Raw genomic sequence first — 22,663 nt, forward strand, 5'->3', positions numbered from 1 at the left:
GAGAGAATATTAAGTTCGAAAAATAAAATTAATAGTACTCTAACAAATCAAGTACTAATATTTATATTTTTTGTCATGTATTCCTTCTTGTCTATATTATAAGAAATCTTTTAGAAGATATTTTTGATTATTTTCACAAGACTTTTTATGAGTTTCAATGAGTATTAAATATTTTTTCATACATGCTCTTATTTAATAAAGATAGTAAGGAAGAGTAAAAATCAAGACGATATTAGAATTTGATGTGGTTAACAATAGTAATGTGGGAAACACTTAACTTCTATGATAAATATAATACTTTTAATTATTTTTATTGGTGTATGTGAATTAGTTAGAAATATTTTGTATCATGAAGTGGGGGACTATATTATTGCATTGTTTTTTTTTAAAAAAATAAAGGAGTTATTTAAATCAACTAAAACTATCCATATAATCTATCTCTTATACGCACAATACACAGTCCACGTCTGAACAAAAACATATCAAGCGACAAGCAGACTTCTAAGCATCCCAAAAAAAAAAAAAAAAGAAGCCCCCATAAAATTCATACATCCGTGCATTTGTGTATATCAGCTGATAAAAAAATATAATTGAATTCAGTTAGTTGGTGAGAGGTGAAATCAAGCTAGTCACTGGCAAGGATGATAAGCATCATTATCATGGTGACCCCCTTAAATAGAAACCACGGAGTTTATGGAATTAAGGACTTCTTCAAGTCCTTATCCTTAAATATCATCCAATGGAGTAATCGCCACATTAATTAATTTCCCTCAATTAACCAAAACAACGAAATCAATCATTTATTATCACCATCCAACTAACTCCCTCCACGACATCCCTTGTTCACTTGGATTTTATACCAGGTCTCGATCAGTTATTATCTTTTGATTAAGTTGCTTAATTAACAATTTTTTGAATTATATATGCCCACAATGTTTTTAATTTTGTTTGCCAACATGTACAAACAATTTTTATGACTCTTAAAGAGCCTGACCATGGATCTTTATAATTATGAGTGCCTGACCAGTAACACTATCTCTTATGCTAATTATAAGATCTTGTTTGTAATTTACAAATAAGGTCTCATAAATAGGATCGGAGATAATATATTTTAATAAATTTATGATATCAGAAATTCAGTGAATGAATGAGTAATTAAAAATGTTATTCATTAATATCACTATTTTAATAGTTAATATTAGTTTTTTAACATTAGAGAGTGTTGTTACGATTTTAAACTATCGGAGTAAATTTGCATAAGGAAAAAATTTTTCGAATACCCAGTGTTTCTGAGTAAAAGCTTTGAGGGCAAGTTTGCATCTTAGTATTTTTTTTTATTTACAATTTTACTGAAATATCCACATTGATTACATGTGATAAGTGAGTTTTTATCAATAAGTAGTTTCAACACAAGTCATTTAAAAGGATATTTTAAAAAAAATAATATACATTTTTAATAATAAGTAACTTACTAAATTAAGTTTTAAATATTTACAAATGATTTATATTAGGGAATGAAGGAAGCATGAGATAGATAATGAAGCATTGCATGTGATGATGTGAGGAGAATAATTGATAGAAACACGAAGAAGAAAGAGTCAACGTTTTCCACATTATTCCTGTTAGATTAGATCCGGCCTTCTGTTTCATCCACGCCCCTATGTTTATCCCATTCACACTACTTCCTACCACGTTCTTGTTACCTAGCCACCTTAACTCTTTATGCTCCCACATATTCCGACATTTATTGTATATATGTATTATATAAAACAATGAGCCAGAGTCAAAATTATTGGTGCTTGGATCGGTCCCAAACACTGTAAGAAGACAAACTGAAGAAGAAGAAAATCCCTAAAAAATCAAATCAACCTTAAGTCATTGTCTTGGAAGTGTAATCTTCATGTGTAGTATCATACTTTTTTCATGCTAGGTTTGAATGTTGTAGGCATGCCTCTGCTTCGTATTAGAATGTGCATATTGAATTTTAAAAGTTTCTTCCCCCCTCTTTTTAAATTGGCATTGCATTGAAAATTAGACTAGACTCTTTGGGTTAGACTGACAATCAGTTATCTGACCAGTCCGTTCAACCCATATAAGCCAAAAAATTTGATTCATACCAATCTAAGAGCAACAATCTAATTAACCCGACCATTTTGATAGGTTAATCCAATGGCCGGTCCAATTTTCAGCATCTTGCAAATTGGAGGTTATTTTTGAAAAGAATGAGACATTTTAAGCACAACCCCTCATATTCATTTCTTCTAACCAAATAACAAAATTAAGATTCCTCCCTCACTCGCAGGTTAATAGAATCGCAGTTCATGTATCACTCTTATTGAGATTGGTAAATCAAATTAATAAAATGTCATTGAAACAAACAACAAAGTGATTAGGCGTGTAAAACCTGTTTGTTGTGCAAATATTTCATGCAATGAACTGGCTAAAGAAAAAGGCAAATGTGATACAGTCACGGAAAAATCAGTTACAGAAAGTATTTTATAAAACAACCAACAAAATGATATGAAGTTATAAACAGTGCAGGGTAGAAATCCTAATCACTGATTTGAAAACTCACAAGTCTAATTATACCCAAAATCACAATTATGAACCGCTCTTTTCCCCACCGGTAATTTCACCAGAGATCCCACTTTCTCACCAACTTCTTCCCTTTCGCATTCACTCTCTCTCTTTTATTATATATCCTCCCTGCCACCCCCACTATCAATGCACACTCCTCTCTTTCCTTCTTCAATGGTTCCCGAACCCAGAAATTCCCTTCTTCTTCTCCCCTTCGCCTTCGTCTTCCTCACCCTCTCTTCGGCTACCTCCGACACCCAAACTCTTCCCGTCAAATCCCTCCCTCATCCGCCCACCCTCTCATGGCCCGAATCCGAGCCCGAAGCTCTCCAATCGGATCTGGAATCTTCTCTTCCCATGTCTCTTCAACTACACCATGTAGATGCTCTCAGTTTTAACAAGACCCCCGATCAGCTCTTCAATCTCAGGCTTCAGCGAGATGCTCTCAGAGCCAAATCTCTCATCTCCATGGCTGCCCGAGCGCGTGCCCATAATGGAACCCGTGGTCCTGGGTCGGGTTTTAGTAGCTCCGTGATCTCGGGTCTAGCTCAGGGCAGTGGCGAATACTTCACGCGTATCGGTGTAGGGACGCCTCCGAGGTACATGTACATGGTGCTGGATACCGGAAGCGACATCGTTTGGCTCCAATGTTCTCCCTGTAAGAGATGCTACACTCAGACCGACCCCGTTTTCAACCCCTCCAAATCGAGATCCTTCGCCGGAGTACCTTGTGGGTCCCCGCTCTGCCACCGACTCGACTCTTCTGGGTGTAACAGGAAGAAGAAGGTCTGTATGTACCAAGTTTCATATGGGGATGGTTCGTTCACTGTTGGCGAGTTCGTCACCGAAACACTGACGTTTCGAGGGACGAGGATGGCGCGAGTGGCTCTGGGGTGTGGCCACGATAATCAAGGACTCTTCGTCGGTGCGGCGGGTCTGTTAGGCCTCGGAAGAGGGAGGCTATCGTTCCCGGCTCAAGCTGGCCGTCGGTTCAACCGGAAATTCTCGTATTGCTTGGTGGATCGGTCTGCCTCATCTCGGCCGTCTGCTATTTTGTTCGGTGAATCTGCTGTTTCCCGAACTGCTCGTTTCACTCCTCTTCTCAGAAACCCCAAACTCGATACATTTTACTACGTGGAACTCCTCGGGATGAGCGTGGGCGGGACGCCGGTCCGCGGACTCTCGGCTTCGTTGTTCCGGCTCGATCCAGCTGGGAACGGAGGCGTCATCCTTGACTCGGGCACGTCGGTCACTCGGCTCGCCCAGCCGGCTTACATTGCCCTGAGGGACGCATTCCGAGCGGGAGCGTCCACCCTGAAGCGAGCACCGGAGTTCTCGCTTTTCGACACCTGCTACGACTTGTCAGGGAAGACGGAGGTGAAGGTGCCAACAGTGGTGCTACATTTCCGAGGTGCTGACGTGTCACTTCCAGCGACGAATTACCTGATCCCCGTGGATACCAGTGGGACCTTCTGCTTCGCCTTCGCCGGAACTGCGGGCGGTTTGTCTATAATCGGAAACATCCAGCAGCAAGGGTTTCGAGTGGTGTTCGACTTGGGGAGTTCTCGGGTCGGGTTCTCACCGCGTGGCTGCGCGTGAGGGATCCTGAGATAGTGAGGTGAATTATTTCGTTCCTGTGTTTTCTAATTATTTCGTTTATTTTAGTCTTTTTGAGATCTTGCAGTTTTTTTCCGGAAAAAAAAATGGGGAAAGAGATGATGACCAAATTGGGTAGCATACGAGGATGTCTCTGTCTATGGCTAAGGCAAGTTTGTTTGTTGTATGATTATTAATAATTAATTATGGGATTGTATACTATAATGACTCTTGGTAGGATTACAGAGTTATTTTCTAAGGCAAGTTTGTTTGTTGTATGATTATTAATTATTATGGGATTGTATACTATAATGACTCTTGGTAGGATTCCAGAGTTATTTGCTTCTGTAATTCAGTTTTAGTGTAATGGAAAGCATGGCTATTTTGTTATGAAAAAAAAAAGAAGACTGTTTAATAACCCAATAGTTTATTTTTAAAAATTTAAATATTGTAATTGGTTTTTTTTGGTACTTTTCCAAAAAAAAATTCCAATGTAATAATTCGCAATCACAGGGGGCGTGAAATATATAAGAAATTTAGGTAAAATATGATGATCACTTTATTTGACGGTTCAGATGATTAGGGGAAGATAGGGTTGGCAAAGGCAATCATGGCTAGTGTCCATTGGCCAGGTTGGTTGTGCACTCTTTATGACTTTATAAGTCAACACATGATGGTGGTCATGTGGGAAACATAAAAATAGCATCTTTGGGATTTATCCTTCTGTAACATGAATTTAGTTGCGTGCCTTTTAAGTTTTTGTTTAATCAACATAACAATTAAGTTTTGCGCACACATATGATATGTGTTACCCAGATCCTAATTCAGCGTTATAGCCATAGGCTTTAATTTTTGGTTTACGTGGACGAGATGGGAGGGATAGGGAAATTCTCATAAATATGGGAAGAAAAGAAAAAATTATACCAGAAAGGGAGACGAAAATATGGCTTTGTAACCAAAACAATATAAAAGTCAGAAAGTTCGGGTCGCTTTTTTTGAAAAAAAAAATAAATAATTGGGCCACGCCGTTGTTCATAGGGAGATAGAGATAATGTTAAAATATATTTCACGTAACTTTTTTTTTTTTTTTAAGAAAAAAGGTCAATACCGTCAACGGCCATTGGCCTGGGTGACTGAAGATAATGCCATTTCAATCGCAGAATTTAATTTTAAATGAGAACCTAAGATTTATACGAGTCTTTATAGCATTATTTCTCTTCGGTCGCCCTAGCCTAACATGACATCAATGAATTTAAATCGCTACAAATAAAATAAGATATAAAGCTTTTTTTTTTGTAAGAGTAAATTGGGACGTGAATGATCTGCGGCGTACGGCAGGAAGTGTCCTTTTCTCATTCATATTTCGAATTCCGTACAGCTAAGCATCTTCTTCTTTTTTTTAAAGAAAGTTGCAGCATTACTTTTTCTAATGGCCTTTCCCTCTTTCCCCATCTGTCATAATCTTTTTTTTTCTTCCAATTTTTGTTTCCCTTTTATCATGAATTAAATAAAAAGTTTAGCAAAAGATCCATATTTAAGAAATAATATAGAATAATTTTAAGAATGAGATTTTCTAAATTTAAAATTATCGTTGCTACTTTTTATGTATAAAATGATGTCATCTAGAAACATAAATTTGAGCACTGATATTTTTTCATATACGAAATCCTGCATAGCATTAATAATTTCTGTGTATAAAAACACATTAGTCTTTTTTGACTAATAAAATACATCAAAGCTGGGATTGTTTTCATTGATTTTGCTGAGAAAAGAGGATATAGCTGTGCCTTGGGGAAAAAAACAAGGGCAATTAATGGTAAACTAGTTGTTTTTGAGCCGGTAGTCCCAGTTCTATAAACGGTGGATGTTGTGAGACTTGTTGAGGTTTCCTTAGAGTGTAATTTTGTTAGCATCCAAGGTTTGATCAATTTTATCAATGGTGTGACGAGGAGATAGTGGATCGTGCAAGTTGAGCAGCAACCCTCCTCGACATAGGAAGCATGATCTTCTAGAAATTGGGGAAATGCAAAGTTCACAAAAACTTTATCAATCTTCTTAGGGAGGTATAGCAAATAAAATCCCATGCTTGGAGCTGCAAACTGGGTGAATCTTCACTCAAGTTTAAAAACATGCAAAGTAGATAAACACACTAACCTATTTGGTTGTGTTTGGATTATTAGTAATCTCCTTAATGTCTTTTTTAATTTTTATATTTTAAAAAAGACATTTATTTGTTTTTATAAATATTTTGAATATGAATGTTTACTTTATTCCATTTTTTTGGATATTGTTATTACCCACATACCAAAAGTGGTCCTAGTTTGCCTTGATAACTTGCAACATTCGGATGTATGATTCTTTCTACATGCTAGAATAGGTGGTGAAAATAGGAAGTTCTCAGTTTTTTGTGGTAAGCGTTGTCTGACTATGGAAGAGGTATTGAAGCTCTTTTTAGAGTTAGATCCTAGTGAGGTAACGTCTACACTCTTCTCCCCTGAAACTTGCCACTAGAACTTTTCAAATGCACTAAAAAATTATTTAAGATCATTTTTCCCCCTTTTCTTAGGTGATTTGGCAGCCATACCAAGTTATGGTGCTCCCTAAACCCTATACCCACCAAAGGGCTTTAAGCAGATCGTGGACCACTGTTGTGCTCAAAGAATATGCTGTGCACCATCTCCCACAAATGGCACCTCAACAATATTTTGATGGGGAGCTTGTTATAGAGGAGGATTGGTTGTCAAAGCTTACCGTGGTCCCACTTAAGCGCGAATCAGCCAGCCCCTCTGTTTTGTTTTCGTGTATAACAAGTTCGAATATGAGGTGGGCAAGATTAGTAGATAATCAACTGGTGATGCCTAACACCTCTACGACTTATAGTTTAGAGGCTGTTGCTACACCTGCCAACCAATCAAAGATGCATAACGCTCGTACAACTGATCATTTGGGGTTCTTTGCTCTACCTACCAACTTACCAGAAATGCCTAACATCCTTCCAGCTGATATATCGACCACATTTGATAGCAATGATGGTGATGGTCATAACACCCGCACAACTGATCATTTGGAGATCTTTGCTACACCTACCAACAAACTGGAAATGCCTAACACCGTTGCAATTGATACATCAACCACATTTGATGGTAATGATGGTGATGGTCAGGATGGTGATAGCAATGATAAGAATGATAGGGGTGATAAAAATTTGACAAGAACTTTAAAGACAAAAGTTTTAAAAAGAATAGGAAACACAAATCCATGATACAATGATTTTGATGTGCCACCTATAGTAGGGGCTCCTAAGCGTAGGAGAAAGGTGAGCTAAGAATCAAAATTTGTTATTTCCCATTTATCAAATTTTTTTGACATGAAATTTTGATCAAATTAGGTAAAACTAGACGAGAAAATGTGAGGGCTAGTGTTTTGCCATAGATTTCCTATTGGTACAACCTGGAAAATTATCAATTGGTATGGAAGAATGTAACAAGAATAAATCCTCGGTAGTCTTCCTGACGGAAACCAGGATGTGTGGCATGAAAGATGAATTCTATGTCAAGCCCAGAGGAAGAGGAGTTGGTTTGGCACTATGGCGGACTAGAGAAGTAGTTGTTAATATCTGGCATGGTTCTGGCAATTTAATTCATGCAAGCATGTGTTCTGCAACTCATAGAACTCTAGATTATATCACTTTCGTATATGGAGCCATAACAAATAAGAAAAAGATGATTGTGTGGAAGCTATGCCTTTCCCTCATAAAAAGGTTAAGGAGAAGTGTTAAGGCTGTGTAGAGGAATGTTAGAAAGGGAGGAGGGAGAATTGCTGGAACTCAAAAGAAAGAAAAACTCAATCCTAAGGATCATGAGGAGGAAGTATAGTGGAGGAAAGATGGTAGTGATGGTGTGGGGGAGATGTTGGCCGAAGGTCTTAGTGATTGGCCTTAAATAGCCACCAAGAGGTCATGAAACTCCTACCATAAAACAATCAAGGCTTGGGGAGAGTCTTGACAGTTCTTCCCGAGAGGCCTACAGAGAAAGGTGGTTCTTAAGAACTATTTCGATAAAGACCTTGGTTTTGATTTTGCTAGGATTTCAAAATCTGAAAATACCTTTGTCGTCATACATGAATTCTAATATTCTTTTCATTTTTGATGAAATTAAACCAAACAAAAGAATACAATACTAAAATAGAACTTTGCAAATTTTTTTTTAAAAATTGAGAATTATAACTTGATAGCAACTTGATTCAAGAGTTTTGTAAGCATAAACACAGAAAACATAAAAACAGCAAATGTTCACAATGTATAAATTGAAAAAGAAACTCAATAATCAATTAATGTCATCAAGGCTACTTTGGTGCTGCTCCTCTTCTCCCCTTAGTTGTATAGGGATAAGAGTAGAAGTAGGGGGTTTTGAGGGTTCAAAGGCAGGAGCAGCGGGCTCTGTAGTAGGTAGCTTTGAAGATGGGTGAGAGAGGAGCTCATCAAAAGTAAAAGAAGGTCCTAGAGCAGACGGGTACGTAGTCACTAGTGTTCTGAGGTCTAACATCTGCCTCTCCAATGCATCAAACCTTTCATGGATGTTCTTCTCCAAAACAACCATAGCTTGTTTATGGAGAGTAAGGATGTCGTTGATGCTTCCCAGCTTTTGACCTATTAGTTCCCCAAACTCCTTGGCCATGCCATACAATCTTGCCTGAAATGCTTGTAATTCTGACTGGAACATATTCTGAATTGTTGCACCGAGGAAGGATGGAGTTGTGGATTACACTAGCCCAGCTGAAGATTGTGCCTCATCTTGTGGCTGAGAGTCAATTGTAAGAGGTTGCTTTCTTTTCTCTTTTTCTCTTGGTAATGTTCTTTATGCAGTAGTGAGAGGGAGACAGACGTGTATCTTGTTTAGATGCGCTGTAACAAACATGGGAATTTGTTCTTCCTTGTCTCTAGGCTCAAGATGTTGGATGTCAAGAATGCTAAGAAAGTAGGAGATGAGATGGGGATATGGCATAGGAGTTGATATTGATTTCCTGAGGCAAAATTTTTTCATTTCATTATAAATCAATGCTCTACTATTGATTTTCTCTCCACTCACTATTCTAGCCAACAATATGCAATCTTCTTGATTCAAGTGAGTAAAGCCTCAACCCTTATTTACCATGCATCTCGAGTAGATGTAGTGAATAACCTTGAAGTAATCACACATCTTACTCGAACTAAAACACAATTGGCCGGGATAGATGTTGCTTTCCTTGAGAAGTTTGTAAGCTTTGGCTGAAGTCACTTCTTTCTTAATCTCATGTTCAAGTGTTCCTAAGATGGTGTTGATGATATCAGCATCCAACTTAATGTCCCTTCCTCTTAGCTTAGAAGTTAGATAGCTTTACATAATCCCTCTATTTGAGTCATTTGTGTCATTAATCTCCATATTAAAGTAGAAATATCTCACAATTTTAGGACTATAAGACACATTGATACTCAACCACTTCATATAATATTCCATTGGATTGGTGAGGGCCAACTTAGTTTCCCCATTGTTCTTCAATTCTTCTAGGTTCAAATAAACTATCGGGGAAAAATTCTCTATTAGCAAAGTCAGCCTTATACTTCCCCATATTAGTCCCACTATCTAGGTTTCCTTTTAGAAATTGTCCATGGAAAATATTAGAAGGCGTTGAGGTACTGGAAGGATTACCTTGAGGAGTAGGAGTAGATTGAGAGGTTTCTTGATTCTTCGTTTGCCTCTTTCTCTAGCTTGACCACTGATCCTTTGAATATCCTTGTCCGTGAATCTTGGGTCAGACTCTGTCTCTGATCCTTCAAGGACTACAGGAAGTTTTGAAGTTTCATGGGAAGTGGCAGAGGCTTTACTTTCTCTGATTTTCAGTGTTCTAGGTTTCTTCTTTGTTGGCTCACTGCTTTCTTTTTGGACCTTTAGCCTAAGTCTCTTATTTTGGATGGGATTGGATTGTTATGGATGATTCTGGGAACTATCTCCATCTCCACTCTTGCCTAGGTTCTTAGTTCTCGCCATTTGTGCTAACCAGAGAGTGCGACTTAGGGATTGCAAATTTGATGAGTTCAAATGTGTTTGTAAAAGGTTGGATCAAGGTGGGTAAAAGTGGTTTTGATCAAATTCAAGAGAGTCTCTGAGGTGAAACTAAGAGAAGGAAGCAGATGAACAGCTTAGAAAGAGCCCACGTGCACCATCCTATTCTCGAGAACGTTAGCGAGAAAGTAGATGAGAGTTTTTGGGATATAATGAAACCATATGGCTCTGCGGTATGGGGGCAAGAGAATATCACATTCTGCATAATATTATGTCATTTTCCCATGTCTGGGCAGAGTCGGAAGCGATATTGCATGTGCTACATGACATCATTTTTCCACCACATATTTCTTCTAACAGTAGGTCTAAAATGGGATGAAAATATATGCACACATATATTTACCTAAAAAGAATTCTAGTGGCATATTATATTTCTACAACAATTTAAAGTAACCATCTATAAAAGAATTAATCTTATTTTCCACTAATGTTTCTAGTTTTTGTTTAATTTAAAGGAACCGCGTGCACTATATGACGTCATTTTCCCACCATGTCTCAAGAGGAGATTGAATGACACTACGTGCGATATTGCTTGTGTTACATGACATCATTTTTTCCACCATATCTTTTTACTAAGTGTTTGTCTTAAGAGGAAATTAGATGATACCGCATGCATAATATTATGTTATTTTCCCGGGTCTGGGCAAAGTCAGAAAAGAATCGCATGCGCTACATGACGCATAATTTTTACAAAATTGGATTAAAATATATATTTACATAAAAATAATTCTAATGATATATTACATCTTTTACAACCATTAAAAGTAGCATGTATCAAAAGAATTATGATAATTTTTTTTTATTAATGCTTATATTTTTTTGTTTAATTAATGAAATTAATAAGTCTTTCTTGGTTGCCACATGCGCTAAATGGTACAAATTCTCTCGTCCCCCACACCGCAAAGCCATCTGGTTTCATCATATCCTAAAAACTCTCATTTGTTTTCTCGCTAATGTTCTCGAGAATGGGATGGTGCGCGTATCCTTCTCTCAGTTCACCTCAGAGACTTTCTTGAATTCGATCAAAACCACTTTTACCCACCTTGATCCAACCTTTTACAAACACATTTGAACTCATCAAATTTGCAATCCTTAAGTCGCACTCTCTGGTTAGCACAAATGGCGAGAACTAAGAACCTAGGCAAGAGTGGAGATGGAGATAGTTCCCAGAATCATCCATAACAATCCAATCCCATCCAAAATAAGAGACTTAGGCCAAGGTCCAAAAAGAAAGCAGTGAGCCAACAAAGAAGAAACCTAGAACACTGAAAATCAGAGAAAGTAAAGCCTCTGCCACTTCCCATGAAACTTCAAAACTTCCTGTAGTCCTTGAAGGATCAGAGACAGAGTCTGACCCAAGATTCACGGACAAGGATATTCAAAGGATCAGTAGTCAAGCTAGAGAAAGAGGCAAACGAAGAATCAAGAAACCTCTCAATCTACTCCTACTCCTCAAGGTAATCCTTCGAGTACCTCAATGCCTTCTAATATTTTCCATGGACAATTTCTAGAAGGAAACCTACATAGTGGGACTGATATGGGGAAGTATAAGGCTGACTTTGCTAACAGAAAATTTTGCCCAGTAATTTATTTGAACCTAGAAGAATTGAAGAATAATGGGAAAACTAAGTTGGACCTCACCAATCCAATGGAACATTATACAAAGTAGTTGAGTATGAATATGTCTTATAGTTCTGAAATTGTGAGGCATTTCTACTGCAATATGGAGATTAATGACACAAATGACTCAAATAGAGGGAATGTGGAAAGCTACTTGACTTTTGAGCTGAGAGGAAGGGATATTAAGGTGGATGCTGATATCATCAACACTTTCTTAGGAACACTTGAACATGAGGCTAAGAAAGAAATGATTTCGGCCAAAGCTTACAAAATTCTCAAGCAGAGTAGCACCTATCCTGGCCAATTGTTTTAGTCCGAGTGAGATGTGTGATTACTTCAGGTTTATTCACTACATCTACTCAAGATGCATGGTAAATGAGGGTCAAGGCTTCACTCACTTGAATCAAGAAGATTGCATATTGTTGGCTAGAATAGTGAGTGGAGAGAAAATCAATACTAGAGCACTGATTTATAATGAAATGAAATTTTTTTGCCTAAAGCAATCAGCATCAACTCCTATCCCATATCCCTAGCTCGTCTCCTACTTTCTCAGTATTCATGACGTCCAACATCTTGAGCCCGAAGACAAGGAAGAACAGATTCCCATGTTTGGTATAGCCCATCTGCACAGGATGCATGTTTGTCTCCCTCTCACTACTACACAAAGGACATTACCAAGAGAAAAAAGGAAAAGAAAGCAACCTCTTACAACTGAATCTCAGCCATAAGATAAGGCACAATCTTCAGTTGGGCCAGTACAATCCACAGCTCATCCTTCCTTGGTGCAACAATTCAAAATACGTTTGGTCAGAATTACAAGCATTTCAGGCAAGATTGTATGGCCTGGCCAAGGAGTTTGGGGAACTAACAAACCAAAAGCTTGGAAGCATCAATGACATCCTTACTCTCCATAGACAAGCTATGGTTGTTTTGGAGAAGAACATCAATGAAGGGTTTGATGCATTAGAGAGGCAGATGTTAGATCTCAGAACACTGGTGACTACTTACCTGTCTGTTGCTCCAGGACCAACCTTCACTTTTGATGAGTTCCTCTCTCACCCATCTTTAAAGCTACCTACTACAGAGCCCTCTACTCCTGCCTTTGAACCCTCAGAACCCCCTACTTCTACTCCTATCCCTACGTACCCGGGGGTAGAAGAAGAGTAGCACCGTAGCAGCTCTGACGACATTGATTGATTATTGAGTTTCTTTTTCAATTTATACATTGTGAACGCTTATTGTTTTTATGTTTTCTGTGTTTATACTTACAAAACTCTTAAATCAAGTTGCTATCAAGTTATAATCCTCAAGTCTCTCTCTCGTTTTTTTTAAAAAAAATCTGCAAGGTTTTGTTTTAGTATTGCATTCTTTTGTTTCGTTTAATTTCATCAAAAATGGGAAGAATGTTAGAATTCATGTATGATGATAAAGGTATTTCCAGATTTTGAAATCCTAGCAAAACCAAAACTAAGGTCTTTATCAGAATAGTTCTCGAGAACCACCTTTCTCTATAGGCCTCTCGGGAAGAACTGTCAAGGCTCTCTCCATGCCTTGATAGTTCCATGGTAGGAGCTTCATGATCTCTTGGTGGCTGTTTGAGGCCAGCCACCAAGACCTTCGGCCAACATCTCCTCTGCAACATCACTACCCTCTTTCTGCCACTGTACTTCCTCCTCATGATCCTTAGGATTGAGTTTTTCTTTCTTTTGAGTTCCAGCACTTCTACCTCCTCCCTTTCTAATATGCATCTGCATAGCCTTAACATTTCTCCTTAACCTTTTTATCAGGGAAAGGTATGCCTTCCACACAATCATCTTTCTCTCATCTACTGCAGCTCTATAGATGAAAGTGACATAATCTGGAGTTCTCTGAATTGCAGAACACATGTTGACATGAATTAAATTGCCAGAAGTGTACCAGATATTAACAACTACTTCTCTAGTCCGCCATAGTGCCAAACCACCTCCTCTTCCTCTGGGCTTCACATAGAATTCATCTTCCATACCACACATCCTAGTCTCTATTAGGAAGACTACTAAGGGTTTATTCTTGTTACACTCCTGTTGGTACAACTTGGAAAATACATCAAAACTGGTGCTTTGATTCCCCTTCCCTTATCGTACCTCTACAAGGGCAACTTGTTTACCTGATCATGCATCCATATTGCCTAACAGATGGCTAGTAGGAAATAGATTTTATACTGAAATTTGAATTTGAATTGGAATAATTCAAAAGAAACAAGCCTAAAAATGCATAACAAGAAGGATAACCATGCTTTGGAGTATACCAAAAAAAAAAAAAGAAGAAGAAAGAAAGAAAGGAAATGATGCAGAGGAAGTACTCATGGAAGTACAAGGGAGAATAAAAAGAGTGACAAATTCCTGAATGAATTAGTCCCTCTCAAGTATAGCGTTTATGTGAAATTTCTTCACAAAAAGTAGAATATGTTTCTAATAACCAATAATGTAATTGCCTACAAAATGTCAAATAGCAAAATTTGCTTAATCCTATATCCAGACCTAAACAAAAATTTTGCAGGAAACCAATTATTTTACTGAGTCACTCTTAACTAGGATGGTGCTCATGCTATGTATTGATATTTGACTATGTGCATGCTTGGTGGGGCATTTGAGGAGGCAAAAAATAGTTTGTAAATATGACAAGTGAGTTTGCAAATTTGGTAACTATTTATAACAATTTTTGACCAATTTAACTTATGCGTCAAATTTTTCTTTTTTAATCAGATTGCAAAAGCACCAAAACCTTACTTGTAACTTATGCAAAAACATCTTTTTAAAATTAAAAGATATTTTTACTCTTATATTTATGTTGTTCTTATACTTCTCTCTATATATTTATTGTACTTCCCAATCAATTTTTAGCTAAGTATTTTAAATATTTTCTTAAGTGAAAATAATTTTTTACAATTTTTATAATATTTTTAATTTTTAATATTATTTTTTATTTTATATTTACATAAATTGTGTAGAATATATCGTCCAATTACTTATGTAATATTATTTGGTTTAAAAATTTTCACACTACTATAATTTCTAATTTAAATATATTTTATTTATTAAATATAACTTTTTCCCACTATAATAATTTAAAATCATTATATTTAATACAAGTCATACCCATTTTGATCATTTTACAAACTAAATTTACTTATACAATTATAATTCAAACAACTTTTCTACTTTATAAGCCGATTTTTATAAAAACCAATTCAAGCATAAATCATATTACTCAATCTAACTTCGAATCTCACCTTTCTAAAAATCAGCTTGAAAATAAGTTGTTTTTTCTACTGCTAACCCAAGCAAACCCTATATATTAATTATCGACGAGATCATGCTGCTGAGATCCTCCGACAGCTGCTTTTTATTGTTAATTTTCGGATTATCTGTTTCCATTTTATATTTAAATATTCGGATTCAGATATTAGAATGTCTCAGATTAAGTAATTAGGACAGAATCCCTTGGATATAAAGAGATTTAAATAAACCTAGAGGCTAATGTCAATAAGTGTCCTGTTTACTCATTCACTTTGAATGTAGAACCCAGAGGCTATTGGCACTTTTAAGTCGGTTTTTCTCGACAATTATTAATCATGAAGAGAATATAAATTCATCATCAATGAATAGGCAATAAATTGTATCAAAATGATTAACCGAATTTCAAATAAAAACATATAAATTGCAATCATCTTGCCTTTTTAATGCCAGGGTTTTTAAGAAAAACCAAAATTATAGGCTCAAAGCTAATAAAAACTTCGCTCAAATTAAATTAATATACAAACCAAACCTGACTTGCTTAGTGAGAAAGCCATTAAGAAGGAGTAAATAAACATCTTACCTGATCAATCAATTACATCCAAGAATGAGATACCGATTAAAAAAAAAAATCCTTCAACAATCCATAGCCGTTCACCTACAGGCGTAGTTGTCCAAGCTCCTCAAACCTTTCTACCATGTCATTTCATTATTAATCTTCTATCTATTAGTGGAGAAGACTGAATCATAACACACATTCTGGCTGCTGAGAAAATTTGACAGCAGCGCATCTGCTCACATTTCGTATGGCCACCATAAGTGCACGTTACTTCCACTTGACAGTTCAATCAGATTATCCAATACTGTATCTATCCAAAGACCAAACTCCATATCATTGAGCAGAAGCAAAACGTCTAGATCAAACACAGAAAACTAACCACGTGTCAGAACCAGTCATATGAACTACATACATTTCGCAGAGATAATCCAAACTAATTATAGTCAAGAATTGTTGCAACACAGGAAAAAACCAAATATTAGTAGCCTTCCTTTACCAAAAAATAATGAATGGTAGTAAATGACGTGAAAAACTTTGATTAAGATGAGACTTCCCTCGTCATTACTTCTTCATTTTGTTCATAAATGCGTGCGAATAAGGACAGCTGTATAATTTTATTTCCAAAGGAAAGTAAATTAGAAGCATTTGTAAGAGAACAGGTTCGGAAAGGAACTCAGATTGTAAAGGATTTGCAAGCAGATTTTGCACAAGATTCTTTCTATGGTCACATCAATTCTCTCGTACCATAATTGACAGGAAAGTCATCCCGTGGCTTCACTACCTCCCTCATAATAAAGACCTGCACAATGTCAATAAGAGAAATCAGTCATATCCTCCTCCTTGCAATGCATGTATGAATTTGCACATGCTACAAACATACACAACTAGAGAGCCGATGCAGTTTAGTAGATATAAATACAAATGTACAAAACAAAATCTCGATAGGCTTATGATCTAGCAAGCTTTCCCGGGGGAACGTCAGGAAAATCTTCTCCGTTCAATGGCTCTGAATTGCAATTCATGCTTAACTTGCCTGAGTCATAGATAGGGAGCAGTTCATGAGATTGCTAAGCCTGAAATTTTGAGTAACATGGGTTGCTTGATGGAGTACTCCATTAAAGCGGTTTTCCCACCTCAACAACTGCTTTTTGGAGGAAGGCCATCGTTTAGTACCAGAGTTGGTGGCTTTAATAAGGGTGCTTTTATGAAGGCCATCAATAGAGGTATTTGAATGGTGGAAGACCAAGTGAAGATATACAAAGTGTAGGTGTTGAGACCTCGGTTTTCAAGGAGTCACCAATTAATGAGGACCAAGGTAGCATAGCATGCCAAAATCCACGTCAAATACTATGGATACAGTTTCAACTAGATTTTAAGGGAGAATAGTTCATCTTGCTTGGATGCCTATCACTCATTAATCCCATAATGCTGGTCTTGATTTAACACAGTATCACCGTCTCAAAATTGAGAGCATTTGATAATTTGTATCTCCAAAATACCTCACTTCCAATGAACCCCACTCGCAGGCCCCAAAACAGAAGAACGGAAAATTTTTTAGCTTTGCACATCACATATTTATAACTGACAAGTTCTGATTAGAGGATGAATATTTGACATCTTAGAAATGGTGTTCTATAGCATTTCATACAAAATAATTGGTTGATTTCATCATCTCATATATTCAAAATATACAATTTTGGTTTATAAATCACTTGTTGAACTCTTGGGATTCCGAAAGGCACAGTTCGAACTATCAGAGTATATCCTATTAAAAACTGAGTACAACGAATATTATCAATTCCACCATATTTGACAACAGGACTTACTTACTGCTCCTATGTTAAAATTTACAACAGAGTTGTATCTTAATTAGTCATTGATAACCCATTCACAAATCTTAAATTGCAGAGGTCATGAACAAGAATGCAGAATTATAAATCACCAATGGATAAGATATTAACCTCTCAATATGAAGAATATTAAAGGCACCTCTGGTTCATCAAAACGTCACACTTAGTTCTGAGCATTCTGCTTAAGAGAGAAGGATAGTGAAGGTCCAAAAGAAGATATTCATTCAACATGACCTCTCAGCGTCATTCAATCACTTCTGAGAATTAAGTCCTTGCTTTCCACTCGTCTCAGGCAATCCTGCTTGATGTTTCCGGTATTTTGGTTGTTGTCTCCAGTACTGAAGTAAAAGAGACCTCACTTTCTTAGAATGATACCTACTAAGAGTATATCCAAGAGACTCCATTCTTTTAACAAGAGCAACTGCATATTCCTTATCAGTTGGAGAAGAAAGAAGGCGCAAGAGGAGTTTGTTTTGAATATGTCTACCCAACTTGAAACCTTTGTCCAAAGCGTAATGAAAAACATCTACTGCTTTATCCAGCCTCCGTATATTACAAAGACACTTAATCAAGTGTCCACAACTTGGAGGATTGATATTGATGTTGAACTCATCAAGAACAGAAAAAATTATTAATGCTTCTTTTACTCTGTTTGCCTGACACAAGCCTATAAGTAAAATTGTATATGGAGCTAAACTGAAATCTTTGAACTTAAAGTCCAGTTCTAATAACCTCCGAATTGCTTTTTCCACTTGTCCTTCATTAAAATATCCCTCCAAAACCTTGGTTAAATCATCTACCCGACCACCAGGAAGGTTATTTAAATACTGCAGCCAAACACTGAAAGCCAGTGAAACCCTTTGCTTCCTGCATAACCAAGTCATAAGTGCTTTATAAACCGAACAACTAGGTTCACCTCCTTTTTCCAACATTTGTTCATAAAGCTTTAAGGCATCCACTTCTTTATCAGCCCTATAAAGCCCATCAATGAGCGTCCCATAAGTAACAGAATCTGGGGAGAGCCCCTTGAGCTTTAGGTGCTCAAAGAGTTTAAGTGCACGATCTACATTACCAGCCTTGCAATAAGCATTAATCAGAATGTTGTAAGTTGTTATGTCTGGAACAACCCCACTATCAATTAGCAATTGGTAGGCATTCAAAATTTGTCCTGATTCACACATTTGCTCCACAGTTTTCCGGAGTCCAATGCTGCCTACTGCCCTATTGCTACCTTGAGAAAGCCGAAGAAACAAAAGAGGACTTTTCCCAATCTCCATCTTGCAAAACATAAGGCGTGCCTCCTCAAGCTGGCCAGCCTTGCAAAGTCCACTTATAAGAGCATTGAAGGTAACAATGGAAGGTAAACATCCTAGCTTCTCCATCTGATTAAATATTTGCTGCGCCTCCTCAACTAGCCCATTCCTACACATGCCACAGATGAGAATGGAGTAAGTGCAAGCATTAGGAAATTCACCATGCTCAGAGATCTCAAGTTGAAGAGACAGAGCTCGATCAAGAAGACCAATATCACAGAATGCTTTGATTACTGCATTGTAACAGTAAGCATCAGGAGTAAGTCCACTCTGAACAATCTCATCTAATAACTTAACGGCTTCACCAACCCTACCTTCTTTTGACAACCCATGTATCATAATGGTATATAGGACAATATCAGGCATAATTCCCTCTTTCAACATTTTTGTATACCATGAAAATGCTTCACGATATCTCCTGGCCCTAAATAAGCCATCGATAATACAACTGTAATTATCAACTCCAAGAGAAAACCCGTCCCTCTCTAACAACTGCACCATGGCTAAGGCTTCGTCGAACCTCCCTAGCTTGCAAAACCCATCAAGTAAAACACTGTAAGTTATTAGATCAGGTTGAAACCAATTTCCTTTCACCTTGTTGAACAATCTATATGCATAATCTACTTTCTTTCCCTGACACAGACCAGAAAGAATAGAAGTAAATGCTGTCATGCTTGGCCGTATGTTACTGCGGTCCATGTCTTCAAGAATTTCAATAACTTCATCACTCCTTCCACATTTACAGAATCCATCAATCAACAAAGAGTAAGTATAATCATCAGGACAGCAATTTAACTTTATCATCAGATTATACAGCGCAAACACTAGCAAATACATCTCTTTCTGCAATAGAGGTTTAATAATTGTATTGTATGTATGGGCATCAAACTCACAATATAATTCTCTCATTTGACAGAACACTGTTATGGCGTTCTTCCAGCCTACCCAGTCTTACGTAAGTCCTCAACAAAATACGGTAAGCTTCTGAAGTTAACAAAACCCGGCTTGTTCGAAGTTGTTCAATAGCTTCTGCGTAGAGTGAAAACCAATTGTTTCTAGTGATTGTATCACAGATCAAGTTAAGTATTGGCCGACTTCTAAGCCCTTCAGCCTTCAATGCAAATAAAATGCAAAAACGGATGCCCAACCGCGAATCAGTCAGCTTTTGGGCAGCAGAGCTATCAATTCTAGAGAAGGGGTCTGCTTGATGCAAGTCATTTTCTGCACATGAATGAGTGAGCCATTTTGTTTCTCTCAAACTACTCTGATTTCGCCTGTGACAGACACTAAGTCCCCATGGGATTTCAAATATGTTCCTGAGCTTAGACAATGTAAGCATCAGGTCAGCATCCACAGTGACTTAAATGATCGAATAGGTTGGAAGCAAATCCAAGTAAATAGCCATTTGTTGTATAGCTGCAGGCCGTCCTGCCAACTGAAAATCACAAAGGCAGCAGTTTATCTGCATTTTTTTTTAATTGTCGTTCAGTCAGTTTTGTGTCAATATCATAGGAACAAATCCCCACTAACATACAAGTAATTATTGAGCCCTGACTCGACAAGAAACACCTCTTGATTCATATCTTCTACTTCTGTTGTTTATTAAATAAAAAGATGATATACAATTTGTCAGGATATCAAGGAACAATGTCAAAGACTCTCAACACCTTTTCTTTCACGTATTAAAATAGACATAGGGAAAGAAAGCCACTTGAGATTCTCAATCACAATGTAACTCGGTAATAAGAAAAAGGACCCCATTAACAGGATAGAGAAATAAAATTGACGACGAAGTATCACCAAAAATTTCAAAGAATTACCACTTCCGAGTTCTCTAACTCTCTGTGTCGTATTAATTCATTTTATCATCAAAAAGCAACTGACACTCCATTGTTCATTTTACAATTTGATAAATTGAAAATCTCTCATCTAATCATTATAGTCAACTGGAAAAGCTAACACTGCTCATGTAATTTTTATGGTCGCACAGAATAGTTATTTGACAACTTTAATGATTGATTAACCATAAAAGATCCGTCGAAGGCCTGTAGCTCAAAGGAAAACAGAAGTAGCCCTTCATTTCACTACATACAAACTCAAAGTGCCCCTTGGTTCCGTTTTGACCAGAGTATCTGAAGAAGAAGAAGGAAGACCTTAACGAGTTTGACCCAATGCTTTTAAAACTAAGGATTGAGTCACCGATTCAAGGTTTCTGAAGACGAACCGCATTCGTGATTAAATTAATTCCTTTCTAATTGTATATATTCTAACACATACAAGAGAGAGCAGAGGAGGGAGAGAAGAGAAGGGAGAGGCTTTCTCGGTATTCATTCTTTGCAAAATGTCAGGCGGCAAAAGAGGTTAAGCACCATTCGAAACCAGGGAGTCTTACAGCATTGGGGTGTTGGAGCTGAAGATACAGTTAAAAAAAAAAAGAAAAAGAAAAAGAAAGAACCGATCCAATTGGACAGAAGCACAAACCGGAGCAGTGGGCCCACTACGTTATCACCGGAGCATCGTACACAGCCTAGGCGCCAGAAAAAGAAGGCGGTGACGGCAAGTTTTCACGGCTGGAGGTAATCTGGGAATGGCGACGGGAAAGGCTCCCGGCGCTCCGATCTCCAAGGCAGAATGGTGCCAACTGGTGACGCTCATCTAGAAGAAGAACGGCAGAATGACTTATGAATTTCGGAGTAATATTAGATATTAGATAGATAACAGGTTGCTCTGTCTAGAGGGAAGCTCGCGGGAAGTAAGCGACGGAGGGAGAAGCGGAAGAACGGCGGGAGATGTCCTCAAACTGTCGTTGAAGCTATACTAGGGCTCATTCGAAACTGAGATCGCCGGCGTTCATGAGGTCCACATACCGGCCCAAGCCTATAGAATCATGCCCAACCCAGCCTGAAAAGACAACCCTGGGCTGGTGCAGAGTAATTTTGAAAATTTGTAATAAATTTTGCATTTAAATGATTGCATCAATTTGTATATAGAAAAAACATAATAATTGTCTCAACATGGAGCGAGCTAAGATTCAAATTATATTTCGAGAGAAGTATTTATATTTAGTATCTGATAGCGTTCGAATAGAATTATTTCAATAAGAGACTACATGTGCCCAGTTAAAAAAAAAATTGTCTTAATATGATGAAAATAGTTAATAAGATTTTATGGAAAGGATAAGAAAAGGCAAAAATGTACAACCCCAAATTCTATCTATAGGGATTAAAATGAAAATTTCTAGAGACTACAAATGAATGAAACCTCAGCTTGGTGTTGGGGTCATCATCTCTCTTTACTCTCAAAATGCTAACAAAATCAATTTATTCGGATTGAATTTCGGTGATCAGCACCTAATGTAAATTGTCTAGATTTATTTTCTTTTTATTTTCATTTTTCAGGAACAATATTGTAATAGGTATAAAATACAAATAAAAATAATTTCTTAAATTTTAGTTTCTCAAAATGACTTATTTTTTAAAATTAGTAGTTAAAAATTTTAAAACGTGTGTCTGTTGAAACTATCTTTAGATGGTATAGATCTTATGGTTATGATTATGCTGAACACTGAATTTGGCTCACACAGCCTACAAATTCTCTGCCTGTAAATGCCTCCACTTTGATTTCAAGCCTGTGCCTTTTTTACACTAAATTACGAAGGATGAATTGAGCACACAATTTCCTTTTGGGTTCATCGTGTTCCCTAATAAACACGTCGTATTGGTCTCACTCTTTGCCAAATACATGATACTGACAAGTGAAGCTCCTACCGCAT

The 22,663-nt window shown here is 37.2% G+C and overlaps 2 protein-coding genes across 2 annotated transcripts; one reads left to right on the forward strand and one right to left on the reverse strand.

Moving 5' to 3' along the window:
* Positions 1-2,700: 2,700 nt before the first annotated feature.
* Positions 2,701-4,392, forward strand: LOC114727732 (aspartyl protease family protein 2). Its single transcript, XM_028914448.1, has one exon. The coding sequence runs from the start codon at positions 2,725-2,727 to the stop codon at positions 4,174-4,176; it is 1,452 nt and encodes a 483-aa protein (XP_028770281.1). The 5' UTR covers positions 2,701-2,724; the 3' UTR covers positions 4,177-4,392.
* Positions 4,393-15,643: 11,251 nt separating this feature from the next.
* Positions 15,644-19,814, reverse strand: LOC114727737 (pentatricopeptide repeat-containing protein At1g79540-like). Its single transcript, XM_028914451.1, has 3 exons — positions 17,690-19,814; positions 16,473-16,527; positions 15,644-16,038 (listed from the first exon to the last, which is right to left on the reverse strand). Exon 1 carries the CDS (start codon positions 19,798-19,800, stop codon positions 17,830-17,832), a length of 1,971 nt encoding a protein of 656 aa, XP_028770284.1. The 5' UTR covers positions 19,801-19,814; the 3' UTR covers positions 15,644-16,038; positions 16,473-16,527; positions 17,690-17,829.
* Between the last annotated feature and the right edge of the window lie 2,849 nt (positions 19,815-22,663).

This window comes from Neltuma alba, unplaced genomic scaffold (assembly GCF_004799145.2).
Source record: "Neltuma alba isolate B1F8T4 unplaced genomic scaffold, ASM479914v2 tig00012507_pilon, whole genome shotgun sequence".
Classification (NCBI taxonomy): Eukaryota; Viridiplantae; Streptophyta; class Magnoliopsida; order Fabales; family Fabaceae; genus Neltuma; species Neltuma alba.

What these genes read in the sequence shown, in the direction of transcription:
- LOC114727732 (XM_028914448.1), top strand. Translation starts at nt 2,725, where the DNA reads ATGCACACTCCTCTCTTTCCTTCTTCAATGGTTCCCGAACCCAGAAAT.
- LOC114727737 (XM_028914451.1), bottom strand. Translation starts at nt 19,800, where the DNA reads ATGAGAGAATTATATTGTGAGTTTGATGCCCATACATACAATACAATT.